The following is a 25,294-nucleotide window of genomic DNA, read 5'->3' on the forward strand; positions in this document are numbered from 1 at the left end:
GGCGCTACTTCACTGTCAGGGAGGCTAGGATCTGGAACCAACTTCCAAGGGAAGTGGTGCTCGCTCCTACCCCGGGGGTCTTCAAAAGGAGGCTGGATGAACACCTAGCCAGGGTCGTTTGACCTCAGCATCCTTTCCTGCCCATGGCAGGGGGTCAGACTTGATGATCTGCTCAGATCCCTTCCCACCCTACCAACTATGAAATTATGCACATACACATGTGAATGTAGGCTGTGTGAGAGGAACAGAAGGATTAAAAGAAAATACATTTATGAGCGATTAAAAGTAAATAATGAAAGGATTATGAAAGCTGAGGTCACACTCACTGGTAAAACTGCTTACAAGCAGAGAGAGTAGATAGTCTTTCTAGTATCCATTAGTTCTCTTTGATTAATAGATTATCATTGTTATTTGTCATTTGGAGTTAGAAATTGTTGAGAACAGTAAGCAAAATGACATGTTCCCTAAATATAAAACCTGCAGCAATTTTCAATGTATAATTCTGTATAAATGTTCTATTCAAAAGAATGTAATTTGTTGGTCATAAGTCCATTATTATGATTATTTTTATTGCATACAGATTGTTGGTATTTTTTAGGCAGGAAAACATGAGCATCTAGGCAAGTGCAATGTTTAATAAACACATACAAGCATTGTAGTTATGTGCAAACATGCACCCAGTATTGGCAATGTATGTGCACAGTTTGAGCACAATAAACTTCTCTATCTCGCTCTTAATGTGTACCGCAAAAAGCAGTCATTTGAGTTTTCAAGACTTTTATTTCTCCTTTAAGGAACAAGGAACTCTTTCTCCGACATGCTTAAACCGTAATGGGGATTTAAAGATCTGTATTATCCTAAATCCATCATTTAAAATCAATATTTACTATGTTTCTTTTTATCCTTCACATTGCTTGAAGCTCTTTACTGCAGAGATGCAAGCAGATGTGGCTCCAAGTGATTAATTCCTGTCTCACAGTATCTCATATTGTCTCATGCCTAGATGTCGACCTGGTCTTTTTAAGGGTCACTGAAGAAGGGGAGGGAGACAAAGCTTGGCTGACTCCATTACTACACTGATGTTGTAATGGATACAGGGAAAACAAACTTGGAGTGCTGGCAATCCTTCCCTCGGAAACTAAGATTTCCAAAGAGGTTTCTTTTTTGTTGTTCTGTTTTGTCTTTGTGGGGTTTTTTGTGTTTTTGTTTTTTAGTCTCTTGGTTCTGGTTTGGGTTATCTGGTTAAGCTTTTACTATGATCAGCTGCAGCATTAGATAAGGTCAAAGGAAAAAGAATCACTATGACACCCAGTGCAAGACTTATAGCTCTGTGCATCCCTCTAAACTGGAAGTCGTTATCATGTTCAATGGCTTTTCTTGTAGTATTAGAGGGAGCAACTTACTGTAAATGGTTTGCTCTTTTAGCAGTTGTGATCTTAAAATATGACCAGGTTAAAGGGCTGGTCTTTAACACAGGAACAACCAAGAAATGTAAAGCAAATCAACTAAAAGCATGAAGGCATTGTGCATAAGTAAAAGTGCTTTAAACACCCAGCTGGATATTCTTCAGGTGTACAAAATACAACTTTACACCTGAGTAAGAGTGTCCACAAAGGTGTCTGCATGTTCTTTAACTTTGCATCTTTAGTTGATTTGCTTTACTTTGCCTTGGTGTCCCCATGTAAATATCTTCACATATAACTTCACAAATAGGATGCCTTTGGGCTAAGCTATGAAACTTTTTGTCTTTCCTGTGCCTGTTCTAAGATTTAAAATATACATGTGCAGCTGGTAATGAGCTTGAGAGAACCAGGCCCAATGTCAGCCTTCAATGTCTATTCTGATGCAAGTGAAACGAGTTTGTGCCATTTTCTTGTGTGATGAACCCCTGCTCACATTGTTGTCAAGTTCAAGTGCCTCAGTCATCCTCTGCCTCAGTTTCACCCCCTCACTCCTGATCATTTTGCTTAACTGCTCCATTTTTCTCTTTCTTCTATTCTTTTGGCACAAGATTTCTCATGCCTCCCCTTACAATTGAAGCAACCTTCCGTATTTTGGTGCTGGGGGTTCAAAAATGTGGCCACAGCACTTTATATTTGAGTCCTGCTATGTATGAATGAATTCACTGTTTGGGCTGGTTGTTGCCACTTCATCCCCTCCATTTCCTTCATGGCACAGCTGCTCCTGTCTTTTAGGAGGTCACTCACTCCCAAGCCAGTAATCGCCAATACTTCCAGTAAACTTTGTTCCTGTCAGTCATGGTGGGGACTGGAGAAGTAATGAGAGCTGAAATCTCACTAGCCAGAAGTGCTACATCTGCCTTTTGCTATAAACTGACATCCAAACAGCTTGCTGTGCCATGACCATAAGGGCAGGTTAGACCTGGGGGAGGTCCTGAGTGATTTCAAAGACTCATGTACTTAGGTTCCCTTCTGCCTGTCAATCTACAAAAATGTTATTTCATTTAATTAGTTAATGTTCTGAGGGAGTGTGTGTCATATATTTAGTCCTTATGGAAAAACACAGCCATATTCTGCAGTAACAGTAAAGAACAATGCTGTGAAATTCCATAGCATGTTTTTATAAGATTTCTATTCCCAACAATATACATATACATTAGTAAACAGCTGTTGCGTATTGGACATGGATAGTTACTCCCACAATACCCAGAACACTCTCACTTGTGACCAAGCAGCTGGCCTATTGCTTGGTTCTCAGGGACTGAAAAATGAGGAGGAAAGTATCATTTAGTTTTCCTTGGAATGTATATACTTGTGAACGCAAGTTCTGATACTTTTTTATGCGTACATCTCTACACCTGTAAAATGTGGATGATGCTATTTCCAATTGTCACTGTAAAAAACGTCCATGGAGCACTCAAACTTAAAGGGCTATGTCACAGTTATATTATTGCTACTGGCTCTGCTTTTAGACAGTGGACAATTTCCATCCTGTCCATAAGCTGTTCAAGGCAGGGACCATCTTACGTTTGTGCAGCATCAGGTAGAACCGGCATCTCACTCTCTCTTGCCTTCAGGTACTTTCTGTAATATAATAATAATAATAGACCATAAGGGATTTGGAGAGAGAATGTGGCTGCATGGATGTAAATACAAGACCCAGCTGGGTAAACATTTTCTTGGCGCAAAGTAGATTAATTGCTGTGGTCTGACATGTCATGCTGTTCTGATCTGATGGTTTGTTGCTCTCTTCTGAAGATATGGCATATCATCCTTGAATGTCACGTGTTTCCAGTTGCAAACCTCAATGAAACATAATAAGCATGTTTGGGATGCTTGCATGCCTGTTCTTAACATACGTGATTTGTGAAACATTTGAAAGTTACTGGGAGAAAGGCTGCTCGCAGAGTAAACATTAGGAAATTTGAGTTCTGTGTACCAATCCCTCTCACCCTGTTTTAAGAAAAAGAAATACCATTTAATTTTGAATTATTATGAACACTCCTTGTGCCAGGATTTTTTGGTATCAGCTATTTTGCTGAAATGTGGTCCAGGCCAGTAATGTATTTTCTTTATCAGCACACATAAAAAGACAGATAACTCTGTTGGGCCTGAAGTCATAATCCTTGTAAACCCTGTGGGTTGTCTCCTTGAATCTAGCATCTAAGAGCCATCAACAGCAAACTATGCAAGCATTTTTTTTGGCAAAAAAAAATTTCAGGCATATATATAAAGTTAGAGACTTCAGTACATATTTAAAGTTAAGTACATGCTTAAGTGCTTTGCTGAATTGGGACCTAACTGACTTGCTCATAGCTACCTTTGGAATCAGTGATAAAGCTAGGATTAGAATTCGGGATTTCCAGTCTCAGGCCAGCATTCAGAACAAGCTGCCTTTGCCATTCACTGCTGAAGAAAATTAATGCTGCCTTTGAGTTGCTAAGTACAGACAGTCAGAAAGCCCAAGGCTGAATCGATTCAATCTTTGCAGATTAATTTAAATTGCGTAGATTGAACCGATAAGCAAGTGAACAGACATTCACTTTTGATTCTGGAAATGCAGCCCCATGCCTGCAGTGGCCCAGGCTAGACGCTGGAGGGCGCTAGAGCATGCCTCCTTGCTCGGCTGAAGCACACAGCTTGGGCCAATGCTAGGCCACCCACCCTGCAAGGAGGGGTTTGCGGGAGAGGTGCAAAGCATCCTGGGATACTGGGGGACTGTGAGTTTTAACTTGAAGCTGAAGGGCACCTAGGACAGAAGTTAAATAAACTGATTTAACCAAAATCAGTTAAGTCTGATACTATATCTAGCCAAGTTTATCTTAAACCAGTTTTGGCCATTTTGAAAATGGTGTATGTGCACTGAACTCTGTGGTGTTACAGATTTGAACTGATTTCAAATCACTTATACTGGTTTATGTGTAATTTCTGTCCCTAGCCAACATGACTTTCACCTTTGTCCAAGGGACCAGGAGACAACATATAGTAGGATATCCCCATGAATGGTGGTGTATTTATATTGCTGACTCTCAGCACACCATGTAACAACTGTGGCTGCTATCTCTTAACAATGGACATTTCTATATTCACAGAGCCAAAATAGACAGAATGCTTCTGCCAAGTTACAAAATATAGGTTGCAAAGCACTGTCGCTGGTATTGAGGGCTCTGCTTCACAGCTGGGAAAGGAGAGACCGCTCTTGAAAACAGTGTTGACAATATTTCAACCAAAAGGCTGTCCTTGTGGTGAAAAAATTTGTGTAGAACTATGAGTGGCTGATACCTCTGGCTCCACCACCCAGCAAAAATCATGTCCCAGCCTCGTCTCAAAATTAAACAGTAACAATCAAAATGCAAAACCAGTTCTAAAGGTTCCCCCAATCTTCTCCTCTTACCTGTATTTCATTAAAAACAAACATGTTTTTCAGAGGCGGTGTACTCATCACTATCTACAAAATCAGGTCTCTTTAAGGAATCTCAAGCTGGGCACTTAAATACTGACAGCCAAAGCCATTTCTTGCTTTTAGAAATCCTGGCCTAAAGTAGTGGGTGATACATCCTCTGCTAGGGCAGGTCTCTTATACCATCACAAGGATTATATGGATATTACATCCTCATTTTTCAAGGGAAAAGTCAACTTTTACATACAATCCCATCAAATCTGACAAATCCCAGAATTTCCTTCCTAGTTAGCAGGACAAATGCAATGGTAGATGTAGCATAGGAAAAATGTTTAATTTTCTCAGGAATGAGACTCACGAGCAGTACAGAAATTAAAATCATTCCTACTATTAAATGGGCCTTTTAGGGTTGCAGCTGTGAAATGCCTTCTGTGTTAAAGCCGCCTAATCTCAACTGCCTGGGGCATTTATTTGTATACAGTTCTTACTTTGTCTTGTTTTTATGATACAAATGACATTCCTTTTTATTTTTCTGTGCTGCCTGTTATTTAAGTGTCCTGCTATGTCTCAGTGTTGAGTAAGGTCTCTGAATATTAAGACTTTCAGGTGCTTTTACAGCAGATGTTTTGTTACATTGGTCAAACACAGTAAATCACTAAAACTAAGCTACACTTACTAAAATAAGTCACTGTAGTCCATTTTGCAGTGTATTGGCTCTGATTTACTTTAAAAAAAATTATGTTGTAGTGCTGATTTGCTAATGCATTCATCAGAGATTGGGTTTCCAGCGCACATTGAGTAAGCACTCTAGCCATGGGAACTTTTCTTCAATGGGTGTTTACAAAAGCTGCAAGTTTAGTTATTGTTATCAAAGGAACAGCAGAGAAATATGCTGGATGTGCCTCTTCAGGCACATTGTGCTGGATGAGCCTCTTCAGTTTCCTGAGGCATAAATCACACCTTGAGTGCTTTTTACACACCCAAATGCTAAAGCAAAAAGGTGAGACTGCTCATTTCTATGGACAAATGCACCTTTCCTGCTCCAGGGCATTCTCAGAAACAGGGCAATTACAACCAATGCACTCAGTAAACTGAGCTCGTAGTAAATCCTCTCATTCCATGGACCACATTCATAACAACAGTTATGTCAGCTTTTGATCTCAATTACATGGAGGACAATGCTGTTACTTTGGATTTACTTACATGTCACTGGGATTGGAACCAGGCTAGTTAAATTTACCATGGTGTGTTTCTGAATTACTGGGATTCAGAAGCAGATTATAAATCTCACTGATTTCAAGGGAAGAAAATGTGTATTTTATGCCATTCTGGACGGCTGATAGGTGCACTATTTAAGAGCAACGTAAGCCAATTCACTGGTTTCAGAGCTGAAGTGGTCTGAAAAAAAGTGGCAGCCTGTCATCAGTCCCCACCACTTGTCTTTAGGCCCAGCAATTAATTCTGGTCTGCGTCATATATGTTCTCCCCAGCCTCATCTGTGCTCCTTTTGCATTTCTTTGTCCCTCCAGCCCCATTCTTGGGATCAGCTCAGTTTTCCCTCAGATGTGAAGCAAGCTGCTCTGTCAAGGCCAGAGTCAACATATTTGATTGAAGTAAGACAGTTGAACATGAGAAGACCTACAGCACCTAACATAATGGGACCCCAGACTGGCCTTTTTGCAGTGCAATATGTGTGTTAAATAATATTAGTACAATGAAGTGTTGACAGTAATTACTACACCATGTCTAAAAACCGTAATTCTGCTTCTCTTTTTTTAAACCTAAAGATTACAATGCTACAAAAGTTTACTGCAAAGACAATTATACTTAATCTACTGTAACAGTCTACAACTAAACATGCTGCTAGGCAAATGCTTTTGATACTTGTTCAACTGGATCTCACAGGCCTTTCTTCTCACATCTGAAGTAGCGACGCAGATGCATGTGCTAACTTGAAACTCTAATATCTTCAGCTACTGGAACAATTAACCTACACATACTTACATTTTCTCTAATTGCCAGTTATGCAAGTATCAAAATGGATTAACTCTACTAGTTTCAAATGGGGTATGCCAGACATGTGGCGGTGAAACAGAAGAGAGAACATATTTCATCTATTTATGAGCCTTTCCTGAGCATTATCTTGGCTGAAGCTGGAAAAGCCTTGGATTACTATTACCCAGTAGTTTAAGTTGATCTGACCTGGCTCTGAGTTTGTGTTTTAGAAATAAAGGAAGCCCTGAGGTCAGGGATGTAAGGAGATCTATAGCTAGAACTTAATTTTCCATCCCCAGCTGGAAGTCCGCACATTGGCTTATATACAAACTTTAACTTGTATGTTTTAGTGTTTACAGTAGTTACCCTTGCTCAAACTTCAGTTGCCTTTAGCTCTATTTATGAGACAGTTATTGATCATTAAGACCAAAGTGCTCTTGAATACATTTGCCAAGGTTTGAAAAATGTTCTTAAACACCAGGTTTAGAAATGGTGTTCTTTAGGGCACAGGGGACACAATAACAGTGAGAATATTTCAAGTTACTCATTCGATGCAGTCCACTTTTCATACCATCAGGTATAAAACTACAGGTCAGTCATTGCTAAACTGGTCCTATCCTGGGTCAGTTCTTTTCATTTGCTTGATTGGCTACTCTGGAAGCTTGTTTTAGCATACTGCAAAAGGTCCCTTGGGGTTGACTTCTTTGGGCTGCAAAAACTCAGCTTCTTTGGGGATTCTGTTATCTGGAGCTCTCAGAATTTATTTATGTGGCCACGGTAAGTCCACTTTCTCAAGCATGTTACTTGCACAGCTGTTGGTAGCTGTGCCTGCTCTAAAACATCACCATTCTTTGTTGTCTGAACATCCAGCCTCATGTTGAAAGCTATTTAACTTCTGTTGGATATACTTGTTGCATTTCCATCACATTGTTCTATAAGGCTAGGGACAGACATTCAAAAAGCCTGAACCTGAATTGATTCAATCTTTGCAGGTTAGTCTAATTTGCTTGGGTTGAACTGGTTTGCAATTTCACTGGGACAAGCAGACAGAACAGTATCCGCTTAGAATCATAGAATCATAGAAGTTGGGTCAGAAGGGACCTTGTAGATCTTCAAGTCTGACCCCCTCCCTGGGCAGGAGAAAAAACTGGGCTCAAATGATCCCAGCTAGGTAGGCATTAAGCCTCCTCTTAAAGACCCCCAGGGCAGGAGCCAGCACCACTTCCCTTGGAAGCTGGTTCCAGATCCTAACCACCCTAACTTTGAAGTAGTTCTTACGGATGTCTAATCTAAACCTACTTTCCAACAACTTATGGCCTTTATTCCTTGTTATGCCAGGGGGCGCTAGGGGAAACAAGGTCTCTCCCAAAGGGCTTTTTGGAGCTAATCAGCAGGTCAGTTGGTAATGTCACTCCATTCCTTCCTTGGAAAAAGCTGTTTAAGACCTTGAATTAATGAGAGAGGCTTTTGTTTTGTTGATGGGCTAATAAATGCTGCATTATCAGCACCCTGCTGGCTCCCTTGCCTGTCAGGTTTACAGACAGTATGAAGAAGCAAGGAGAGGAAGATACTGAAACACTCAGTATCATCAACAGATTCATGCACTGCATACCCCCCCCCTTTGACTCAGAGTGCTAGCCAGGGGCTGGCAACACTCTCACCCCTTGAGCAGCAGGTGGGGAAAAACCTGGGACTGTGCAGGCATGGTGGGGGTTTACACCCCTCCCTAATCGAAGCATCCTGCCGGGACCTAGTCATACCCCTCTCAGCTCAGGTCTGTGGAAGGGAAGGGAGGGCTGCTCTAGTGCCCCCCCATGGCAGGCACATGCCTGCATTTCTTCAGTCCAGAGGAAATGTCTGCACAGTGAAATTGGAGATGCACACACCTCTCAGCATTAGCTAGCATACCACATGCTGGGGTCCATGGGGCTGGGGTCCATGCTGTGGGAGATGGGAGGGAGGGGGAATCCCTGCTTAAGCAGTGAGTAGTGAGAGGGAGTGGGGCAGAGGCAAGCAAGGCAGACTTGGCTGTGCCTGCAGTCTCTACCAGAGCTCCAGCTAGGGAGCAGAGGGGCGGGGCCATCCCTTTTTTGCTGGAGCAGACAGCCCAGCCCAGGGCTGCAAAGCCCAGCCCAAGGCTGCAAATCAGTTTATGCAAATGTCTGGGACAAACATTGCATGAACTAATTTGACCCAAATCAGTTCAGTCTGATGATACATTCAACCAGATTTATCGTAAACTTGTTTCAGCCATTTTGAATTAGATATATGCACTGAATTTATGTTCCATTACAGATTTAAACCAGTTTCTGATCACTTAAACCAGTTTATGTGTAATCTCTGTCTCTAGCTTAAAGGAGTATGCTAAGAACATTGCTACTAAAGATCCATAGGTTAGCACCAATAACAATGGTGTTAGATTTCCAATCTGAATGGGCTTGCCCCCCCAAAAATACTTGAGTTATTTAATCAAATTATTGTATTGTAGATGCAACCACCTGAGCTATGAAAGGTACTGCCACTCAGTATCTAAAATACTGAATTCCTCCTTCTTAGAATAGGAAATAATGGTGACATTTTCGTGTCAGACTTGACAACGTAAGAAATAATTCTGCCTCCCATTTATATGGAACTTTTAAAAATTAGTTCAGCACATGATGGAAAGACATTTTAAATATGTTCTTCCCTCTACATGCATCTCAAAGCAAGTTTTTTTAGTTTCAGGTTACACCATACAAAATAAAATTTTTCATTTTGGCTTACACAGATGAAGTGAGCAAACAGATTACACATACTCCTCTCTAGTTTACCAAATGCAGCAGCTATGACACCAGATTAAACCAATGACCCACCTAATCCTGCATTCCATCTCCAATAACAACCATATACTTTTAGAGAAGGGTAAAGAAAACGCAATAATAGGTAATATTGGACTAACCCAGTGGTTTTCAACTTGTGGTCCTTGGTCTGTGGACTAAGGGGCCTCTAAAAGATGCTTGTGATCAATCAAAAGTATTTGAGCACCCATACTTACAGTTCAAGGAATCTGCACCACCATTCAGAATTTCTAAAGGGATCCTCCCCTCCATTCAAAACTTTTAGAGGTCTGCAAATGAAGAAAGGTTGAAAACCACTGGACTAACTTATTCTTTCTTAACCCCTATCAATAGCAGCTAAGTCTAGGGGACATGAGCTCTTCCTTCCCAATTTTATAAAGGGGCAATTCTTTATGGCTTTTAAGCTCAATTGTTTTTAAAAAAAGAGTAAAATGATTTTACTCACCTCCTCTCCAAACATGTAAATATAGGACTATTAGTGTACAGTGCATGTTGATTCATAGACTCATAGATTCATAGACATTTGGGCTGGAAGGGACCTCGGAAGATCATCGAGTCCAGCCCCCTGCACAAAGAGCAGGAAGTCAGCCGCGGTCATAAGATCCCAGCAAGATAAGCATCCAATTTGCTCTTGAAGGTGTTCAATGTAGGTGCTTGAACCACCTCCAATCGCAGGCTGTTCCAGACCTTGGGAACTCGGACAGTAAAGGAATTCTTCCTTATGTCCAGCCTGAAATGGTCTTGCAGGAGTTTATGACTGTTTAACCTCGTCATCCCTTGGGGCGCTCTGGTGAACAAACATTCCCCCAGATCCTGGTGGTCACCCCTGATAAACTTATAGGTGGCCATCAGATCACCTGCGCTTTTCCAAGCTAAAGAGCCCCATGGCTCTCAGCCTGTCATCATAAGGTCTGTTTTCCTTATCCCTAACCCACAAGATCTTACAGTCTTGTGTGTATGAGGTACATAAGTAGAACATGAGACTAATTTCCATGTGCCAGGCATTCTTCAGCTGTAAGGCTTGGATGCCATGGAGGTAGTACCAAAAATGCAAGTCCATATGAAAGTGGAAGAATGGAGTTTATTGTCCATATATACCCTTTTTCCCAAATTGATGGAAGTCTCCTTGCACAGTTGATGTCCAATACATTTTCAGAACAAAAGGTCATTGGGATGGGATGTTGCCCCATTCAACACTGGAAACCCTGTAGAAATCCACAAGGGAGTTTAATCTAGCTAGATTAAACATGAGCATCTACTGTGTTGTTTCTAGGCTCTTCAGAGGATGTAACAAAATGCAAGAGCCAGCAAGGAGCCAATCACAGAACTCCTGTCCTCCTATGGATTTATGAACTATTTGAGAGACCAGGGATGCCTCATGCTTCCAAACCACAGAAGTATTTGTATTAGGGGTGTGTGAAGTGGACCTTATTTGATTCTGATTTGGATCTGGCCCAAATTGGGAACAGTGATTCGATTAATTGATTTGGATCACTGCCCCAATTTGATTTGGCCAAAGCCAGATCTGATGATTCAATGCTGATTCAGAGAATCAGTGATCTGGACATAGACACAGCTTTAAATGTTTTTTCTACATACCTCGAGGTACCAGCATGGCTTATAAATGCTGGGGCAGATGGAGCATCCCACAGGAGTGTGCTCAGTGGTGAACCTGGAAGTGGAACAGAAGTACTTTTGCTCCACTTCTGGGTCCATCAGGGAGCATGCTGGGGGGCCCCTCTGCACCCCCCCTGGCTAGGCAGTCAGCTGCGGGGGGACCATGGGTGCCTCCCCGACCCAGGAGGCACCAGTTGCTGAGCCAGGCGGCACAGGGGACCCCCACCGCACACTCCGGTGGACCCAGAAGTGGACTGGAAGTGCTTCTGGCCCACTTCTGGGTCTGCTGCCAAGTGCACTGGGGAGCCCCCCGCACTCCTGTGGGATGCTCCATGTGCCCCAGCATTGCAGCATTCATGAGCCACCTGGTACCTAGAGGTATATAGAAAAAGCATTTAAAGCTGTGTCTATGTCCGAATCTCTGAATCTTCAGAGGGTTCCAATTCAGTTCGGAGAGATTAAAGGGTCCTCTGATTTGATTCAGATTCGGAGATTCAGCCACTGAATGGGCCGAATCTCTGCCCAATTGAATCAGGGACTGAAGCTTTGCACAGTCCTAATTTGTTTATTTTCCTCCTTTGATTTACTGTAGGCAGGAGTAAAGACTCATCACCTGATAAATTTACTGTAGCTCTAGCTGTGAAACCTGAGAGGACAGCATATGGTGTTCAGAGTGGGTAACTTACATTGATACCTTGATTGTTCTAGCTGATGCTATTAAAAATCTTAGGAATCTTGCATTCTTGGAGACAGATGGAAAATACCATTTCTGCACCCTCCAGTCTCCCGTAAGTGTTGACTGATAAAAAATGTGTGCCAATCTCCAACTGCTAGCTTTTTAAATACAGTTCTTCAATGAAGACTAATTAAACATAGTCCAACCATGTGGAGTTTGTCTTTCTTCCACTGCTAATTACTCACAGGCAAACAGTCCTTGTTTTATAACCCTCCTTCAGAACAATATTCTTTTTATTCTTCCTTCATGCTGTTTTGCTTTTGAAATGGGGATTATTTTCCCCTCTAATTTCAATTAGATGGATTCTTGGGTTGGTTGGCCTGGCTGTCATGTAACTAGAGCTGTTTTCTTGACTTCCAAAGTTCCATGTGGTGGCCACATGGTAGTAATGGAGACTCCCTCACCTCCCAAGAAAGCTTGATTTTTCACACCAATTTGCAAACAGCCTCCTGCACTTTCATGTTATCTGTGAGTTGTGGCATAGCAAAACCTCTTGTCACTAGGATGGCAATCAGCAATTTTAATGGATATCCATCGTTAGGGGGTGAAATATGCAACCTTGCTGGGGCTAAAGAGGACCCTGATGACATGCTTCTATGAGGCAGTGAATATGATCTCCAGTGGAGGACAAGTAATGACAACAATTTCATGGTCAGTACTTCAATCACCTGCACAACTATTGACACCCTTGTTGGAGGACTCTTCTGATGATTCCATATTTATGGATCTACATCCATGTACATGTACTTAAGCATGACACGAGAAACTCAGTATACTAGTATCTCTCACTAATGGTGAAAATGATTAAGCCACTGGGAGCTGTGCCTGTGTATCAGATGGCAAAAGTAGCCTTGCTGTAAGCCAGACCCTTTGATGGTCTCCACGCCAGCCTATTGATGGTTTAATGAAGCTCTGTTATCTACCCTCACTAAGAATCTGACCTTGAACTGGGGCCTGTACAAAAATAAAGCATCAGTGCAAATTAAAATAAGCAACACCTAGGATTGCATTTCTGTTCAGATATCAGGTAGTTGGCACATTGTGTCTCAAGAATAGGGCTTTTCATGCTCATATTTAGATCTGTCAATTACACAAGGATTGTTACTTGTGACATTTTATCTACCTTTATGGCCTTCTCTGAGGGTACAGGTCGAGAAAGAAAGAGTTGTATTCAGTTTTAGGAATGACATTTTTCTGGGAATACCATCTTTGAATTTTATGGCAGAAGTTAATTGCACGCTATATTAGAATAGTAGGTTTATTTTAATACAAACAAATATATGTATGAAAAACAAATACTGAACTGTATCTACAGCAGCCCTTATAATTGTATAGCATCTCTGTATTTCTCACAACAGGAGGACGGTCCCATATGGGCTTTCTAACTACCGAGGCAGTTTTAGAGGGAAAAGGTCTACAGGCCACCTTCAGAGGAACTCGGAGTCTTCAGAATGGTCTTCATTTCGATGTTCTTGTTTGGACACACATGACAAACAGTGTCTACGGTTTTGCACAAGATCACAGGATACCAGAAGGTAAGGGTTTCTTTTTAGATGAACATCTCTGAATATATATACCTTTTATATATCTGGCCCGTGGTCCGGATGAGTGAGATAGGCAGATCGGTGGGCCAGATCAAGCTCACCCTGGGGTCAGACACCTTCCCTTTGTGCCCCAGAGTGCTGGGATTGGGTCCCAGGGGACCAGCTCTACTCCCTCCTGCTGGGGTTGGTCCTCAGGAGCCTGGCACCACCCCCTCCCATCTCATCCCATCCCATCCCATCATGCTGGGACTATGTTCCAAGGGCCTGGCACTGCCCACTCCCAGCGCCTCACATTGGAATTGTGGTATGTGCTGGGATCAGGTGCTCGATCCAGTATGCAGGGCCAGGGCTCTCCACAGGTCCAGAAATTTGCTGGTGGGGAAGCAATGCCACCTCTCCCACTGCCAAATTTCTGGACCCATCAGGTACCCTGTAGGCTGGATGACATGGGGCTGTAGGGTGGATCTGGCCCACAGGTAGGGGGTTGAATACCCCTGTTCCATGTGATTCAGCGATTTCATGTAGATGGATTCATGAAATGGCATACAACAAATGAAGCTGATCAATAATTTTGTTGATCCTAAATTAAATTCTCACGTATATTTTGATTAAAGTTTCTTTACAGACATTTTTTTTGTAATGATGTGGCATCACAGAAATGGCAGACCTCCTGTCCCGACCTCCAGGATAATTCAGTGCATACTTAATGTTGCATTCTTTTCTGACAAAGGAAAAAATTCAACACGTGCCTGTTTTCTTCTTTTCTAAGGAAAGTTTGTCATTTGACATCCTAAAAGCAGCTCTGTATTGATGACTGACTTAAGCACAGTGATGAAACTAAGATATGTCTCATCTTTTCCACAGCAATGAGATGTCACTGAAAAGGACAACAGAGGAAGAACATCACAAGAGAAAGGAACAGACTCTCATTAAATAGCAGAGAGGAGCTGTGCAGTTTTTGAACAGAGGTACAGTATATATGTGCACTGATCTGTTTTATATTGGATGGAAATATTGGTTTGGGTTTCTGCACATTCAAAGAGCTAAATTCTGGCCTTCAAAGTAGTGGAGTGGCTTCTGGTTACATAAAAGCAGGATCTGGCCACAGAGTTTTATTTTGTAACTTTGATTACATGTAAAAAAACATTCAGGCCTTCCTCACAGAAACAGCAAAAAATCATGCTGTTACATCATTCAGGCTTTTCAGACCATAAGACAGCAGATTTGTTTGCAGTGGTCACGTGTTTGGTGTCTGTAGTGGAGTTCTGATCATGACCGACATCTTTTTTTCCTGTTTTGCCTTGGAGCAACTTGGGACATGTTTGCCTATCTCCTGCTCCAGTAAAATTTAGGTCACCAAGGCACAAAATGGAACAAATGTATAGAGAAGAGGATAGAAAGGAGAGTAACTAACGTTTATGTGCCAGATGTGGAGAGTTAAACTGGACCTAGCATCTGGTTTAACATAACTGTCTCCAGCTCTGTTCTCCAATCCACTCCTGGCATTGACACATCACTTCAGAAATGCAGTCTCGCTGCCAATGTAGGCAGACACTTTCAGTTCTGGTCTGGAATGCAGCATCTGTAAGAACCAATGATGTGCCAAAAAGAAATTTCTTATATGAACCCCTGTTGTTATCAAGGAAGGTATTTGGATTAGAAGTCACCAATTAGCACTCATTCTTATGATGGCTTCCAAATCAGATCCAATTAGACTTTCATATGTCATTTGTGGCATCCACAATTAATCAGGGACATAATTGTATGCCCAGATATGCTGGGGTCATGAAGAAGTAGATCTCAAAACCAGGTTCCAGAGAGTACCGTATAACCCAGCAGTTTTAATTCATTTTTTTAAAGGTTAAATGTTTATTTGCTGAAGTCCAGGAGCAAGAATCTAAGCTATAAATCTCCCATGAGATGGACAAAGCTGAATACTTCAGTCTGGCCGCTAGCGGATAATTCAGCAGTATGTAACATCCTTACTGTTGCCACTCTGAGGGCACGTGAAACTGAATGAATGTGAAGAAGCATTCTTCCATGCTGCTCTGATCAAAGTCTCATCAGCCACACAGAACAGGATAATCTTTACCATGTATCTTGGCAAGGAATTTATTTCACCATTTAAAGAAAATTTAAAGGAGCACCCAAACTTTAGCAATACAAGCAGAGTCAAGAAAATCATTTTTCTAGCTGTTTTTAATATATATATATATTAGGAACATACTGTTCCACCACATATTGCTTGCTGTCTGTGTGAAGAATTCATGTGCAGCTTTCTACAGGCAATTATCATTGAAAAATATTGTGATTTAGGAAGTGAGTTGCCTGTGTATAAATTTCCAGTATGAATAAATAGATACCAATACTTCTCTTGTTAATGTTTGCAAGCCTGAATCAGCATATTGTAACTTTACTGGCAGATGTTTAAGTGACAGTATCTATGCAGAATAAATATGAATGGCTAATATTTATACCAATATAAAATATAGTTAATAGTATACCATAAGTATTCAATAGGTTACTTAAATAAGGCACAAATTATTCCTGTGCTTGCAAGTTCAATCTAGAAGCAGCTCTACAACTACTCTTGAAATACACTGTAGTTGATTAACAGAACTCCAATTAGTCATCAGAAGTTTCTCTTGTAGATGAAACTATAAGATTTTAGGACAAAAAACTTTTATCCAAACATCATGCATTCAGAATAGGTTACAGTACTAGGCCATCTCCCTGTCCTAAATCCAAATATACTGTGCCATACATTCCTTTTGCTGATATTTTAAGCCTTGTTTTCAATTCTTTATTAAAACCACTTCACTGAATAGTTGAAGAATTATGGGAAATATCAAGAAACTGGCAGTGAGGACATTTTCAAACCCAGGATATTTAGCAGGATAAATTATTTCATCAGCAGGTATGGACTCTTTTTGGTGGAAGGGTGGGACATAAGCCAGAATAACTCTTCCAAAAGTTATTCTTTAAGATGATTTAAAAGAAAATGGAGAAAATACCTAACTTGTGGCATTACCAATTCTTTTCTTCGACCTTTATGTAAACCTTTGTGCACATAGGTTAAACTGTGAGCAAGTGACATTGTTATGTTTTATCAGCAAATAGTTGGAGACCAAAACAAAAACTGCAGTGAAAATTACTGAACTTTGAGTTCTTTATGACAATGGATATATAGATTTAAAACAATGATTACAGACAGTATTTGAAACAAGAAAGGATTAGGTCTCTGCCAAAAAATATTATATATATTTTTATATATATATATATATATATATATATATATATATACACACACAGATAGATAGATATATTTCATAAATAAATTATTATAGCTATAAAAGTGAATATATCTTTCAGTTATCACATTTGTATCAGTCTCTTGGCATAATTTTGTACATTTATAGAGAAGTAGATTATTTATTGTGTAAAAATACTTAATGTACTACTTTTTGAGGGTATTTTTAAATAAGGTAACAAAGGGACTGTATATTTTTCTTTTTTAAATAACTGACCTTTTGTGATGAAGGTAAATTAATGTTTGCTTATAACCACTAATCATTTTTTTGGAATAATATGGCTAGGATATATGAGAACATGCCATCTTCAAAGCTCTCCTAACAGCCTGAGAATTAAGTAAATCAAAATCACAATAAAAGATCTTTGATATAACCATGTATTAAAAAGTTATATTTTAATCTTGACCCTTCCTCAGCTACATGGATAACTTAGTATAATCCAGACTAGTTTTATTAGGATTGTTTGACCAATGCAGAAACAGTTGATCCAAACTGGTGACAGACTCTGAATTCTATATGAACACCTAGATTTTCCACAGATTCCTGGATCAAGCACTATATTTTTATGCTGTCTGAAATGATGAAGACCTTATGAATGACATTACAATTAACAGGCTCTCTTTAATACGATTTTCAGCATATTTTGGATTCCTTCCATTTTCTCCAAAGTCAGTGCTGGTATAGTTTAAATTTTGTATCTCAACACTGATTTCCACCTTCCCCCAGTTGTGCATGCTTTCACTACAGGAGTAGGGTTGGGGTGTAGTAGCTATCATGGTTCAGGAAATATGTGAGGAGAAAGATTTTTTTGTACGCTTGGTCTAATAAAAGATATCAGAGAGTGAAAGAGTGGTCTTGAAGCCTGGGCATCACTTCTTAAGAGTGGAGTTACAGAGCTTCCCCTTGTAAAAAGTGAAGATCTAGGTCCTACTACTAAACAGAGATATTCCTTGTGACACCATAGAAATTCTGGAGGCAAACTCATCCAGCAGAGCTATCATATTCCATTAGTTCTTATTCATCAATAGACATTTATTGCTATTTATGGCATGATAACACAAAGAACTCCTGTAGTGCTATGTGCTGCATAGCTGTGTGCTCCAAAGAGCTCTGTAAGTATATGAGGAGTCCCAAGAGAGAAATGTAGGGTGTAGAGCAGGGGTGGGCAAAATATGGTCTACAGGCCAGATCTGGCCCATGGAAGTACTTTGTCTGGCCTGTGGCAGGTCCCTCAGCGCTGCCTGGCCCAGGTGCTGTCTGGCCCATGTTGCATCCTGCTGCCCCCGGTGCACAGTGGGGCTGGGGCAGCTGGACTCTATTTCAGGGCAGCCCAGGGAGCAGTGGCCCCTTCTGGCTGCTGCTGCCGCCAGCCCCCATGGTCCTGGCTGGTCCAGAGCTGATCCGCTGGGACGGTGGTGAGTCCGGAATGGGAACGGTAATGGGGCAGGCCAAGGCTGGGGCTGGGGCTGTGTGTCCAGGTGCTGCTGGGTGCTGGTGGCAGTGGTGGGGAGGAACCACAGGGCATGTGCACTCCAAACTGTTGCCAGGCAGGAGGAGAGGGGAAGAGGGGTGCTTACTGGCCCACAACAGCTCCCCAAAACTGAATATATGGCCCACGGGCCCAGATAGTTGCCCACTCCGGTGTAGACAGACAAAACAGAATGACCAGGGAAGTATCATCTGATTATGTCTCACAAAATACAGTGATTCCAGCACATCCCTAAAATACCACACAACTTGCTTGATTCATGGCTGGGACTAAAAAAGTCAGGGTTGCTGCTGGCCAGGATTGAAATGCATCCAATACCTATATGGAGAAAACAGAAGTCCAAAAATACCATAGTCCAAAAATAGCAAATGTTATTAAGGGATGCCTGGGGCATGTGGGGAGCAGATTGCAGCTCTGACCCAGCTCCAGACCACTGCAAGATCCCAGCCCCGGGCATGGAGCAGTTCCCCATCCAGCCGTGTGCCCTGCCAGCGCTGCTGGGGCCAGTCTCCAGGGAAACCTGGCTGTCATGGCACCCCTGCTACTGGGGTCTCCATGGAAATTGGCTGCAGCGATGTGAGAAGGTGCTGCTGGGAAATGGAGTCTAGCTGGTAGATGGATGTGGCATTTTGCCCACCCCTGCTGTAAACCCTAGAAAAATGAAGTGTTTAAAATGAGGAATCCAAAGATGAGGTCACTCATGAAAGTTAGATTTAAGTGTGTTAATGGAGAAAAGTAGCTTGATATAAGCAAAACACAACAGGACTAAGACAATGGAAATATAAAAGAAGGCTATCCTGAAAAAGGAACAAGTTTGACTCCTGCCAATCCCCAGCTTGGACCGTGGTACAACAGGAATCAAACAAACTTATAAAAACCAAAAATATGCCTGTTTTGTTACTGATGTTTTATGAAGAAATTATAGGCTTCCAACCTGTTCTGGGCAGCTTTACAGTACAGAGAAATCTTTCAGGATTAAAAGATTTACAAAACATTAGGCAATTTAAACAAGGAGTATTGACCTTGCTTGTTTACATTATGTCTTGCTGTACTTCATTTAAAAGTTATTTTTTGATCTCTTGGTTCCCAAGCTTTCCAAACGGGCTTTGGAATGCACACAAGAGTAGATCCTAGATTTACATTCCAAAGGGGATCTTTCTAGCTTGTCCTGAGTGACCCGGGCAGGAGGACAGCAGCAAGACTTGGAAGGTCTCAAGAGAGGAAAAATGGAACAATGTTAAGATGAGACCCAGATGTGTCACACTTTGTTAAGATGAGACTCAGATGTGTCACGTCACTCCCTGATGTGTCGTAGGGCATATCTAGTCACTGCCTAGGTTTTCACCCGAGTTTTAATTCAATCCCCACTACCTCCCAAAGGCAAAAGTCTTAAACCTAGTGTGTGTGTGCTGTGAACGTAAGAACAAGACATACCATATTAAGTCAGACCTGCAGTCCATTCTAGCCCTATAACTGGTCTCTGATAGTGGCAGTAGTGGATGCTTTAGAAGGAGAGCATACAAACAGGGTTTATCTAGAGTGATATATCACTCCATCACACCATTTCATAGCCTTCCTGGCATCCAGTCTTATTGGTTTAGGGATGCCAGAGAATATCTCGGACTGTTCTGTTTAAACTGTTCTGTGAAGCCAGGCTTGCTTGCCTGCCTACCTGGCTGGGGTATAGGCTTGGTGTTATTTGGAACGGGTGCTAGCCTTCCTACTGTGCAATGAGAAGTGAGGAGACTTCCCTTATGGCTTTAGGCAAGTCACAGTCAGGTGTCGAAACTAGCTAAGCACTTGGAAACTTTAAAAAACCATGATATGCACCTATCTGCTTCTTTGGGCATCCAAAGATCTTTTAAAAATATGATTCTTTATCTTCCTGTGCCTTGTAAATTGGGAAAAGTAGTACTTTCCCCATCATTAAAGATGAGAGGTTCTTAGATCTGATGGTAGTAGTGGATATGTATAAGTAAACACACTGCTGGGTTTCAAAACAAACTTTTCATGCACAATCATCTGACCAATACTTATGGACATAATTAACTGACTCAAATTGGTTCAGTAGGGCTTCGACAGAGTAAGTTGCAACAATTTACAATAGCTAAGGGTCTTGCTCATTATAAGTCAAAATGAGTCACCTGTATAGTTTACCTGGATTTTTTATTCTATCACTCAGAAGTAACGTCTTCTCATAACTGTATTTAGGATCAGACAGAAGCTGCCACTTTGACACTTTAAAGTTCCAGCACTTAAAAAACTAGGAAATGGGTGGTTTTATATAAATGTCAGAATGAAAGAGTTATGGTATTATAAATACATTTCAATAAACGTCAGGTTACCATTTACTAATAGCTGCTTCTATATTTTGCAAGTCTGTTCTTTAAACGTCTGATCCAGCTCGTTTCATGTACCAGGAGTTGGAATGGGCTTCACTAGCAGCAGAAATTACAGTGGGGGGAGGGGGCAGGGGAACCTGCTGAACGAGTGCCACCGGCACTCTGTGCATAGCATGCAGCAGATTGGTGGGGAGGACAGATAGCATAGCAGCAAATAGGACAGGAAACAGACAGAGCAGGAGATGAGGCAGCAAGTAACAGGGAGGAAGCAGAAAGCAGAGCAGGAGGTTGGGCAGGGAATACAGTGCAGGGAGCAGAAAGTAGAGCAGCAGATAAGAAACGGGGAGGGGACTGGAGTGGCACTTGGGAAGAGTGGAGGGCTAATTTATTCCATGCCTGCCAAAATGTTGTCCCCTGCTGACTTAAAGCATTACTCTTTGCTTCCCTTACTCTTTGTATTGTGTTCAGCTAAACTTATTAAAACAATACATGGATTTTTTCTCCTATCACTCATTTTGATTTGCTGCCATTTGGTTTATAAACTACAAGAATATTTTTAACAAACAATTGGCAAAGTCACTTAAAAAATGTACCAGGATATCAAGACATTTCCTAAAGACTGAAAACAAAATTAGAAAGCAAGCAAGAAAGTGAAAAGGTAAGTACAAAAAAAGAAACTGATTGTCAAGGTTAAATCAACATTTTAAAATTAAACTATTTGACCCCCAGCAATCTTTCCAGCCCAGAGCAGGGCGACTGGACCTGATGATTTCATGAGGTGCCTTCCAGCCCTAAACTTCTGTGAATCTGCAACTGGTTGAAGTCATCAGCCTATCAGTCCTTTGAAGTGTTGTAGACAAAGTAAACTAGGCACTGCACAGCTTGGCAGCAAACCACAAGAAAATGGGACTCTGATGTGGAAAGCAGTTATACCACAGACTGGGGTTTTCAATGGGAGCTTGACACTCAAGCCACCTTTTCAAAGGTATCCAGGGACTAAGGGTGCGAACAGGTGCCTAATGCCTTTACCCACTGTACCAAACTCCTGAAATCAATGGAAGTTTGGCACTTAAGTTGCTCTGTACATGCCTTCAAACATCCCAGGCAGTGCACAATGGGGCATTTTATGTCCAGTGTCCCTAGAAAGCTTTGAAGTAATTTGCTTACACACGATCGCTTATTCACACTAGTGTATAACAGTTGGACGAGTGACATTTCCCCACTCTTTTCACTTACACCAGAAGTAACTCAGATTTGACTCTTGAAGTAACTGAGCAAGGAAGAGAATACCAGTGAGCAGTATTGAGGACTTATCTCATTTTGTAGTATAGGTTTTTCTTAGTTTTGACTCACTCCATTTATCTTCATGGTACTCAAATAGAAACGTGAAGAATGTCCATGATAATGACATTTGGGTACCATTATCCGTCGTTTTTACTGAGGAAGCTTGATGTGCTGCAAGATGACCTTTGTATTTAACATATCTAGCACGCCACATGGAGTTGGCTTTTCCAGTGCAAATGGCAGAGCCACGCAAGAAAATCCAACGCACCCCATTTATTGACATATTTGTAAAATTCCACCCAGTAGTGACCAAGAAATAATCCTTTATTTTATGACTGTTAATAACGGGTTCTGCAATTTCTACTTCAGAACTGAAGTTTAAATAAAATAAGTGAGATTTTGCAGTAGTTGGTTTACAATAAAATGGATACTAGTGAGCAATAAAGAAGATCTCACAGACAGCACAACTTCTCACTTGTACTAAAATGCAATAAGCAATGGAAGGAAAAAGAAAACAAAAACCAACAGAAAACCATAAGCTCAGTTTGATATCTTAGGACTAATTTATTTAATCTGCTTTTGTAGTGTTACCTCTTGTTTACTATATCTAAAAGTTAACGTTAGCTTCTTCCCGAAGTTTTACAGTTATGAGATGGCATATGGTCTGATATGAAACAGCCCCGGGGCCACAGTAGACGGTTAGTTTTGAACCATGAAATTTAGCTTGCTGCTCATCTGATGGGAACAGTTCTTGGGTTTTGTGCATGCATGTGTGTGTGAAGGAGATGGAAATAAGTTAAAATAACTTGTTTCACAGTTCTCTTAGATTTCCAGTGTCTGTTTTACATTAGTAAATGTTTAGTGCTGCATTCGACAAAGTGATGGTTCCCTTACACAATGAGCAACAGTCTAAAGGTTTAATCCAACAAACTCCTGAGTACTTCACAGTGAGTGGCTTCTTAGTTTAAGCAAGGAGCTAGCTGAGCCCTTTGCAAAATCTGTGCAGCACTGGGGACTGACCAGTGTATGATCTTATCTTGAATTATCTTTATTTGTATTTTTCTGGTAAGGGCCTAGAAGCCTAATTTAGTCTTAACAGAGAAAAGGGCACAACCTGCCAGAGGGGAGTAGGCCTAATCATCCAGCCCAAAAAGTGTGGGAAGGGTCAACTGGCCACATACTGAAGAGCTTGAAGGAAGTTTGGGGCCATATGGATCCCTCTCAGGCTATTGGAGGCAGGAATAAGGATAGTAGGCCCCTGAACATGCTGCCCACAAGAGCAATAGTTAGAGAAGGGACCTGCAGCTACATCCAAAAACGTTAGGTGCTTATAAGTTAGGAACTGCAATGCCTCATATTTAGGTGCCTGGCCATCCGAATGGATCTCGACACCCTGCGTCTATGCTCCCAATACAGTGCATGCAGAGAATTAGGTGGTTCAGAAGGGTGATCCAAACGCCCTGCATTTTGAGCAGGAAGCTGTCTAGAACAAGCCACCAGGAAACACTAAGCAGAGGAGTAATATCCAAACTCCTGCCCTGCCAGAGTTTAGGGGTAAAGGTTGTAGCTGTGTTGGTCTAAAAATACAAGCAGTCAGTGTGCTAGAGGTGATCTCTTTTACTAGACCAACTGTCTGGTCTAATAAAAGATGTTGCCTCTAGCACAATGACTGCCAGAGTCTACGTATTTGGGTCATGGCTGTGAGGGAGACACCTCTGTCCAGATCTGGATCCAGACCTCAGCACCCATTCCTGAGGACAGGCTTTCTCTTGGGCCAGAGTGCAGCCATCAAGAGGCAGCTTAGTGATTAGGACACTCATTTGGAAGGGGAGAACTCAGCTCCATCCCCTCCTTCTCCAGGGTTTTGAATAGAAGTAGGCATCTGCCTTGTCCTGAACTTGAAGCTGTTGGTGTACATTAGGGGTGGTCAAAGCAAACCTACTAAAAGCTCCTCAGAGATTTTAGATGCATCTCTATCTAGTTTCTACTAGTGGGGCTTAGGATGTAGGTCCTGAGACTGGGATAGTGTGGGCATGCAGGAAGGCAGAACTGCGAGCACCTAGGGGACTTTCAGGTACCAAGTCAGATTATGTACCTCCAGGGACAGGCAGCCATTGATGGCTGTGTTTTGGATCACAATTTTGGATGTAGGTACCTGAAATCTTCCCATTTTAGAAACCAAGTCCCCGTCGTGTCGTCCCCCCCCCCCCCTTTTTTTTTTTTTTTTTTTGGATCTGGCCTTTGGTCTCTAAGTGCAGTGAACCTGTGGAAAAGGCAGTGACCTGATCCTGGGCTCAGTTTTGCTGAAAGGACTGTGAAAGGAATAGCTTGGGGACCCAAGGGAGTGCAAGCCAGGGATGAAAATCAAAGCTAAGCAAGACACAAAACCAACAATGCTTCCTGAAGCCATGTACAAACTAAGATAAGATGCACAGCTCCCAGAAGAGATAAAAGCATTAACATGCTTTCTTAATCTGTATTTTGTTTCACTGCAACCACCACAGAAGGGAAGTGTGTTAACTTCACAGGAATTAAGGCAGTATAGGGCACCTTCTGGTGTCAATTTATCATGCCATGGGTCAGCTAAGGGTCAAGCTGTATTTTTAAAGGTGCTGCAAATTATGTGCCAGGCTGAACCTAGGAGTTTGCATTCTTATACACAAAACTTTTCCTTATACAAACCTATTCACAAATCATCCTGAAGGGAAAACACACAAACCATCTCTTGAGGGCCCTTTATCAATTTATATCCAGGTGGGCAAAACTCCCACAAGACTAAAGGGCTTGGCTCTACCTGTGGATGGGGAGAGGGAGAAAAAAAGACTTAAGATGGACTCAGTGCCGAGTTATGATGCAAAGGGGAGTGAAAGCTGCTTTTAGGCAGTGGTGTACAACTCCACTCTTGAAAGAAAATCCTCGTCTACCTTTGACTAATTAGATCAGTGGAGTAAAACCAGGGTGGAAGGCCAGGGATGTGGCACACTCTCTCTCCATTTTTATCTACTACAAAGGCAGACTTAGGCAATGTGGGGCCCTGGGCATCCCCAAGGCTCCCCCCCTGTGCCTCAGCTCTCTCCCTATTAATTGCTCTACTCTTTCTTGGAGGAGTGAAAGATGCAGGAGATGTCTCCTGGAGGAACTGGCACTGCTTCTCTCTTGACAGGCTGGAATCTTCCCATTTCCATGGACCGCCACTTCCACTCTTCAGGTAGCCCATGGCTGGTTTGAGGATAAAAGTCTCAGTCCCCACCCACCAGAGAAAAGAGCTCTGTATGAGGT

General features: G+C 41.7%; 2 protein-coding genes across 4 annotated transcripts in view; one reads left to right on the forward strand and one right to left on the reverse strand.

Annotated features, from left to right (window-relative positions):
• Positions 1 to 25,294, reverse strand: part of LOC149856752 (androgen-induced gene 1 protein-like) — a 191,584-nt gene that overhangs the window by 139,201 nt on the left and 27,089 nt on the right. For 2 of the 3 annotated variants that reach the window (XM_090020756.1, XM_090020755.1), the window contains exon 3: positions 2,988 to 3,044. The exons of the other annotated variant lie outside the window; for it this stretch is intronic. The gene's annotated coding sequence lies outside the window, so the exon portion shown is untranslated. The remainder of the gene's footprint in view (positions 1 to 2,987; positions 3,045 to 25,294) is intronic. 3 annotated transcript variants of the gene reach the window in all.
• Positions 1 to 25,294, forward strand: part of EDN3 (endothelin 3) — a 54,772-nt gene that overhangs the window by 13,689 nt on the left and 15,789 nt on the right. The window contains exons 3-5 of the mRNA XM_090020758.1: positions 13,404 to 13,580; positions 14,454 to 14,557; positions 25,121 to 25,223. Of these exons, the coding sequence (XP_089876884.1) occupies positions 13,404 to 13,580; positions 14,454 to 14,526 (250 nt within the window). The 3' untranslated portion in view covers positions 14,527 to 14,557; positions 25,121 to 25,223. The remainder of the gene's footprint in view (positions 1 to 13,403; positions 13,581 to 14,453; positions 14,558 to 25,120; positions 25,224 to 25,294) is intronic.

The sequence above is a fragment of the Crocodylus siamensis genome, chromosome 10 (genome assembly GCF_052110815.1).
Source record: "Crocodylus siamensis isolate JL-2025a chromosome 10, ASM5211081v1, whole genome shotgun sequence".
NCBI lineage: Eukaryota > Metazoa > Chordata > Crocodylia > Crocodylidae > Crocodylus > Crocodylus siamensis.